This window comes from Nothobranchius furzeri, chromosome 16, assembly GCF_043380555.1.
Source record: "Nothobranchius furzeri strain GRZ-AD chromosome 16, NfurGRZ-RIMD1, whole genome shotgun sequence".
Lineage (NCBI taxonomy): Eukaryota > Metazoa > Chordata > Actinopteri > Cyprinodontiformes > Nothobranchiidae > Nothobranchius > Nothobranchius furzeri.
This window is the reverse complement of record NC_091756.1, coordinates 2,941,852-2,949,683: the sequence shown is the minus strand read 5'-3', so window position 1 is coordinate 2,949,683 and position 7,832 is coordinate 2,941,852. Positions and strand designations below refer to the sequence as shown.

General features: G+C 42.4%; 1 protein-coding gene across 1 annotated transcript; it reads left to right on the top strand.

Moving 5' to 3' along the window:
- The first annotated feature begins 542 nt into the window (after positions 1–542).
- On the top strand, positions 543–6,772 carry LOC107395176 (muscarinic acetylcholine receptor M1-like). The gene is made up of 8 exons (XM_070545473.1): positions 543–596; positions 1,779–1,898; positions 1,954–2,002; positions 2,515–2,614; positions 4,403–4,460; positions 4,880–5,175; positions 5,373–6,103; positions 6,189–6,772. The coding sequence occupies exons 1-8, from the start codon at positions 543–545 to the stop codon at positions 6,689–6,691; spliced, it is 1,911 nt and encodes a 636-aa protein (XP_070401574.1). The 3' UTR covers positions 6,692–6,772.
- Positions 6,773–7,832: the final 1,060 nt, after the last annotated feature.

Genomic DNA, 7,832 nt, shown 5'->3' with positions numbered 1-7,832 from the left:
TACAACATCCATAGCCTTGAGATACCCAGGACGAATCTCATCTGCCCCCGGGACTCCGCCGCTGTGTAGTTATTTGACTACCTCTGCAACTTCTGCCCCCAAGATTGGACAGTCCATCCCCAGGTCTCCCGGCTCTGGTTCCTCCTCAGAATGCGCGTAGTTGGGATTAAGGAGCTCCTCAAAGTATTCCTTCCACCGTACGACTATAGCCCCAGTTGACGTCAGCAGCTCCTCCTTGAACCGTCACCTTATCGTGGTGGAGGAGTTTGAGTGCCCTAATGATCCTAGGAGCTATGTTGTCTGGGGCACTTTGTGCCCCTTGTAGGGTCTCCCATGACAAATTGGTCTTAGGTGAAGGGTGAGACAAAGAACGGTTAAGAGTATCTTTCATGGATATACAATCAAAGAGTCGGAGTACCCGGCCTGGAGGGTTACCAGGGTCCCACCCTGGAGCCAGGCCTGCGGTTGGGGCCCGTGAGCGAGCGCCTGGTGACCAGGCTTTCGCCCATGGGGCCCAGCTGGTCCCTGCCCAAACCGGATGCATGGGCTCATCCAACTGTGGTCCCACCACCCGCAGGAGGAACGTGAAGGGTCCGGTGCAGTGTGGATTGGGTGGCAGATCGAGGTGGGAGCCTTGGTGGTCCGATCCCCGGACAACGAAACTAGTTTTTGGGACATGGAACGTCACCTCGCTAGCGGGGAAGGAGCAGGAGCTTGTGGCAGAGGTTGAGGGGTACCGGCTAGATATAGTCGGACTCACCTTCACACATAGCATTGGCTCTGGAACCCAAGTCCTTGAGAGGGGTTGGACACTCTCCTTTGCTGGAGTTGCTCCAGGTGAGAGGCGGAGGGCTGGGGTTGGCTTTTTGTTAGCCCCAAGACTCTCTGCCTGTGTGTTGGGGTTTACCCCGGGGGATGAGAGGGTAGCTTCCCTGCGCCTTCGGGTCGGGGAACGGGTCCTGACTGTTGTTTGTGCTTATGGGCCAAATATCAGCTCAGAGTACCCACCCTTTTTAGAGTCCCTGGGAAGAGTGCTAGATACAGGGTATCTGCAGGTTTCTGAGAGCCAAATTTAAGACTTTTTAAGACCTTTGTTAAGGCCACTTTGACCAAATTTAAGCTATTTTTAAAATTAAATTTAAGCGATAATTTCCAGCTATTGCCTGGAACCGGTCGGTGCTAACCACATCGCGAAGGTGGGATTAGCCATCCAGTTACCAATAAACTTCCCCATGGCGCAAGCTCCCACTAGCTTAACCAGCTAATGTGCTCATCTAAAAGTAGCCCCCTTTCACAACCAGCTGAAAGTGTACGGTTCAAAATGTATGGTTCCGCTTACGCCAACATCATACACAAAAAAATCCCTAACACTAACTAGAAATTCACGAAATTTTTATAGAAATAAAAGAATCTTGTTTAATGGGTGTTTGGTAATTTAAGACCTTTGGAAACTGTATTTAAGGATTATTTGTCATTTTTAAGGATTTTTAAGGCCTTAAATTTTGAAAAGCAAATTTTTAGCTTTTTAAGACTTTTTAAGGACCTGCAGATACCCTGTAGATAGTGTTCCATCAGGGGACTCAATTGTCCTGCTGGGGGACTTCAATGCTCACGTGGGCAATGACAGCATGACCTGGAGGGGTGTGATTGTGAGGAACGGCCCGCCTGATCTGAACTCGAGTGGTGTTTTGTTATTGGACTTCTGTGCAAGCTGCAGTTTGGCCATAATGAACACCATGTTCAAACATAAGGATGCCCATCTGTACACTTGGTACCAGGGCAGCCTAGGTCGCAGGTCGATGATAGACTTTGTAGTCGTATCATCTGACCTGCGGTCATATGTTTTTGACACCCGAGTGAAGAGAGGGGCAAAGCTGTCAACTGATCACCACCTGGTGGTGAGTTGGATCATATTGCTGATAGCTAGAAGATCTGCCACCCATCCTATTTTAGATATTCTGGGAACCACCAGTAAACCTGCAGTCTGAGAGCAAAGTGTTCGGTTAGGAACATATCGAACAATCTCATCAATCAATCAATTGATCAGTTCTCATCAGAACTTTAGCTGCAGCATTTTGGACAAGCTGAAGACTTTTAACTACATTCTGTGGACTTCCTGAGAGTAATGAATTACAGTAATTCAGTCTTGATGTAATAAATGCATGAACTAGTTTTTCAGCATCATTCCTGGAAAGGATGCTTCTAATCTTAGCAATATTCCGAAGATGGAAAAAGGAAATTCTACAAACCTGTTTAATGTGGGATTTGAATGACATGTCCTGATCAAAGATAACACCAATGGGCCATTCCCATCTGTACCGGGTTGGCCCGGGCCGGGTAGCCCCAGTCGGCCCCAGCCTGGCCCGGTTGATTCCACACATCCTTGTCTTAAGCCCATGTGGGCTGATTCTACCCACCAATCAGAGGCTTGCTCTAATGGAAGGTGTGAATGGGCTGATTCTACCCACCAATCAGAGGCTTGCTCTAATGGAAGGTGTGAATTGCTGTCAGCAGTGGGTGTGTTGGCCCTGGTCGGCCTGAAGCAGTACCCCTCGGGAAGAGGGCCAAGAATGAGTCTTGGTTGGCCCGGAAAAATACCAGGCCACCCAGATATGTAAACAACCTACGCTACCCGGCCCGGGCCGACCCGGTACAGATGGGAATGGGGCTTAAGGTTCCTTACTTTGCTCTCGGAGACTAATTCAATCCCGTTCAGGTCAGGTGATTGACTAAGCAATTTCCTTTTCTGAATTTCGGGTCAAAAGATGAGAACTTCAGTCTTGTCTTGATTTAAAAGCAAAAAGTTTTGAGTCATCCAATTTTTTGTCTTCAAGACAAGCCTGTAATCTACCCAACCGATTAGGTTCATCAGGGTTAATGGATAAATATAACTGAGTATCGTCAGCATAACAGTGGAAGTTTATCCCATGCTGTCTAATGATTTTACCAACTGGAAGCAAAAGCGTAAAAAGAATTGGTCCAAGCACTGAACCCTGTGGTACTCCACAAGCAACCCTGGAGTATGAAGAAGATTTGTCATGTACATTAAAAACATGAAATCTATCAGACAGGTAGGATTTAAACCTGCCTAGCGCAGTTCCTTTGATCCCTACAACATGTTCAAGTCTTTCTAAAAGAACATTGTGATCAACTGTGTCAAAAGCAGCACTGAGATCTAACAAGACTAGAACAGACACAAGATTCTTATCTGAGGCCATGAGAATATTGTAACTTTCACTAATGTGGTTTCAGTGCTGTGATACTCTCTAAAACAGTAATAATTTACTTCTTTTAGAAACTAATCCTGCCAATTTTCTGCAACTTTGAGCCGGCATCAGGGAGCCTTAGGACATTTAAAAGTGGTCTGACCATGGCTGTAATGTGGCTCAACAGTGTCCTTTAAAGAAAAAGGTTTGCGCATTGGCACCATAAAGAACGTTTCTCTGTGCTGCCACATACTTCTGTTTAATATTTTTTTATTTTTATATTTAACCTTTATTCCAAAAATTTTTGGGACCTTTATTTATCCAGATGAGTCGAATGAGAACTCATTCTCATTTACAACGACAATCTGGCCAAAAGGCAGCAGCAACATAATTAGCTTTGCATAAAAGAAAAACAGGTAAGATAAAAAAAATACAAGACAAAAATAAGATAAAACAATGTGACATAAATAGTTAGTTAGTTAGTTAGCTAGTTTATTTTTATTTCAAACAAGAAAACATACATAATAAAAAATGTATATAATATCATCATCCTTTTTTTCTTCTTCTCTGTCTGAAAAGGAGGTTGAAGTCAAAACTTATATGTCCCTACCCCTTTTATACATATGATTCTTTACTTATACTTAGTGTTACTATATCAAATGTAACACATAACCACATTAAAATAACAAATAGTACTAATCACCCAAACAACCAAACCATATGGGAAAAAAAAAAACAAAAAAACAAACAAACAAACAAAACAAAAGCACATCTTTTTACAATTCATACTCAAACACAGATTTATTGCGTATGAGACTCGAAAAGATTCCATTGGCCCAAACTCACTCCTCACATCATGCAGCAAGCTGGGATCTCCAAAATCATCTAATTCTGTCTTATTTTCGTTTAAGTTTAGCAGGTTGTTTTGCAGCCATACTTTAATCTCCCTAAGGCACAATAACAGTTTATCAAAGAATGGTCCTTGGGAGCTCAAAGATACATAGATTTGTATGTCATTGGTTAAAATGTGGTATGAGATGAAGTGCACACATTTTTTTTATCAGTAATGGAAACTGCGTTATGATAAAAGAAGACGGTAATTAATTAGATTACGCATTACTGGAAAAAAAGTATTTTTTTGTAACACCGTTTTTTTAAATGCTGCCATTCTCATCACTGTTTATGACTGACCAAAGGCTCCCTGGCACTGCCTCAGCTTTGCAGCAAAGCAGTGTCATATTTTTTATGAAAAAGGTCGGAGTTACAGGCACATTTTATTAATCCTTCCTTGATTGTTGGCTGGTTAGGAGGAACAACCACTGACTTCTTCTCTTGATCTAAGCCAGAATGGAAACTAGCTCACCCCATGTCCCAGAGTAAAAGGCTTGGAAATAATGTAATGTCTGATTACTAAACAAATCAATGCAATAATTCACAAAATAACTGATAACTAAAATGAGCTAATACATATGTACAATAATACAAAGCTACAACCCATGAAGCATGCAGGCTTTAAACACTACTGGCACATTTCCAACTGAACAGCCTTTGCGTTGTTGTAATTAGTTTTCTTGAGAAAAGAGTTTTTACCTCAGGTTCTGAATCCTACAAATAAACTTGACTAAAATGCTTTCTACTAAATCTATTTTTCTTTTTTCTTTTTTTGTTCTCAGGTCATCGTAATTGTCTTTCTAACTGGATCCCTTTCTCTTGTCACTGTTGTTGGCAACATCTTGGTGTTGGTGTCATTTAAAATCAACAAGGCACTGAAAACAGTAAATAACTACTACCTGCTTAGCCTGGCATTTGCTGACTTGACCATTGGGACGCTGTCGATGAACCTGTATACCATTTATATCATCATGGACCAGTGGGCATTGGGGCCAATTGTTTGTGACCTGTGGCTTGCAATAGATTATGTGGCCAGTAATGCCTCGGTCATGAACCTTCTCGTCATCAGCTTTGACAGGTAGTAGAAGATGATATAGTTCTCTCTTTGTGCTGTTAATTCTCAGCAAAATTTATGGCCTTTTTCATATTTATATTTTCCTACATAAATTTTTCCAACTATGATAATGTAAAAATACCATTAAGAAAGACACTATTGTTGACAGTTATTCTAAGTGCAATTACATGTATTGTCTCTTTCTTTTCATGCTTTCATAGGTATTTCTCTGTGACCAGACCTTTGACTTATCGGGCTAAACGTACCACCAAGCGAGCCATGACCATGATTGGATTGGCCTGGTCCATTTCTTTTATTCTTTGGGCCCCAGCTATATTACTTTGGCAGTATATTGTGGGTGAGCGAACAGTTCAGCCCAATGAGTGCTACATCCAGTTCTTGTCCGAACCCATAATTACCTTCTGCACTGCTATTGCTGCGTTCTACCTGCCAGTGACGATCATGGCATTTCTGTTTTGGAAGATCTACCAGGAGACAGAGAAACGAGCTAAAGATGTACAAAGTCTTAAGGGATCTGGCTCAGGCAGCAGCCCAACCCAAGATCAGAACCCAGGTAGTGGTGCTGGAAGAAACAGTGGACAGGGTTCAAATACCAGCAAGAGGATTTCATTAGCAATGCTGCACCAGATAAGCACTCAAAGCTGCAGCAGCTGTGAATTAAACCAGTCCTCCTCCCAGAAGAGAAACAAAAAAAAGGTTGTCTCAGCCGCTGAGATGGGAAACCCATCAAGGTGTGGCGCATTTTGTTTCCAGGTTTCATCTCTTTTGTCTAGTGATCGTGCATCCAAAAGGTCCTGCAACACAAGTACAGTAGGTGATGCAGAACATAGCAGCTGTGAAAACTGTATCAGTGAGGAGGCTGGTGTGTCTGGGGATGGAATTGCTTCAGAGATGGAAGCTGATGAGGTGGACCAATCACAGCCTTCCACAGGTTGGATACAACCCTATCAAGAACACTTTGTAGGATTTTTAAAAAGTCAGTTAAAGTTTGATTTTGTTTTTCTCTGTCTGCTCAGATTGCACTACATCTACAAAGGTGGGAAAAAGCAAGGACAAAGAGCAAACACCAACTATCAGAAGTCTCAGAGGGTCAAATCATGTCTCTTCCTCTTCCTCATCTGCTGCAATGACATCAAGAGATGCTGCACTGGCCAAACGCTTTGCCTCAAAAGCCAAATCAGAAATCAGCAAGCGCAAGAATGAAAAAAAGGCAAATGAGAAGAAGGCAGCACAAACACTTAGTGCCATTCTGTTTGCCTTCATCATGACGTGGTTGCCGTACAATATCATGGTGTTGGTTAACACTTTCTGTCAGGACTGTATCCCTGAAACTCTGTGGGCTCTTGGCTACTGGTTGTGCTATGTTAACAGCACCGTTAACCCCATGTGCTACGCACTTTGTAACAAGACCTTTCGAACAACTTTCAGGGATATTTTAATGTGCAATTTGCATCAGCACAAGAACAAACCTTATCAACAAAGGGAGGCTGTTGCATTCCAAAAGAAAGGCAAAAGGTAGTGTATGATGGCCAGGTTGATTTATTTATAAATCATTACAAGTTTTGCCATCACGGTTGTTCATATCAAGAATGTATTGTCCCACTATTGATCTTTAGCCTGGCCTGCCAGACTCCTCCTCGGTTTAATTCTGCACAGAGAAAGAGTCTGGGAACTCTCCTTTTCAAATAACCCCACCCCGTGAGAATTCTAACCGAGCCAATCAGAGCTGAGTAGCGTACGTCACACACCACAACGCCGAGTTTGTCGAACATGACGACTGAAGCGGAGTTCGCTGCGGCTCTTTCCTCTGTTCTAAATGACTTAGACACTACAAGTAGAAGCGTTAAAAGCCTTTCTTCTAAAGAAAGATGTTTGCGCTGTCGCCAGACTCCATTTTTACTACAACTAAAAAACTACAGCGTCGTGGACGTCACACACATCGATGCTCAGTTTCTCATAAACAACAAAGACAGCGGCAGAGTTTGATGCGGCTCTTTCCTCTGTTCTAAATAACTCAAATGTCTTTAAAACCACAAGTAGAAGTGCTAAAAGGATTTCTTCTAAAAAAAAAAAAAAGATGTTTTCGCCGTTGCCAGGCGCCTTTTTTACTACAACTAGAAAACTACAGCATCGTGCGGTACATCCGGGATTTTCGTCTTTTTTCTGATTGGTTATTCTTGAGCTGGCTAGTCCCTCCTCTCATGGTGTTCTTTGCGAGAGTTACCAGACTCAGTCTCTGTGCAGAATTAAACAGAGTACAAGTCTGGCAGGCCAGGCTAATTGATCTTATCTCTGCTGATTCAAAGTTTCAGTGTGAGCATTTTTTTTCCCAGCACTGAAAAAGGCTACATGCTTCTGACATGCCCATTTAAGTTGCTAAAATGAATGCACACGTTTCTGTGGAGGATCTTGATGATAATTTATCTACACAGATCACAGAATTTGTCTCACAACAGATGTCTTACACCCATCTATCTGTTTTGTAAACACTTAAAGATCAACTTTGCTGAGAAACAGTTTTGACTTGTTAAATATGTTCAGTGACTCAGTTTCACAAACGGGCTCAACATAAAAAAAAAGTCTTGCACCCCTATTTCCTGCATTTGCTGGTGATAGAAAATAAACGGGGAAACACTCAAATGAGAAAAAGCCACACAGAT

Coding starts and splice junctions, on each gene's coding strand:
- LOC107395176 (XM_070545473.1), top strand. CDS start 543: ATGGGCTCATCCAACTGTGGTCCCACCACCCGCAGGAGGAACGTGAAG. Junction 597..1,778: donor GGAGGAACGTGAAGGGTCCG/GTGCAGTGTGGA, acceptor ACTTGGTACCAG/GGCAGCCTAGGTCGCAGGTC. Junction 2,615..4,402: donor ATACCAGGCCACCCAGATAT/GTAAACAACCTA, acceptor GACTGACCAAAG/GCTCCCTGGCACTGCCTCAG.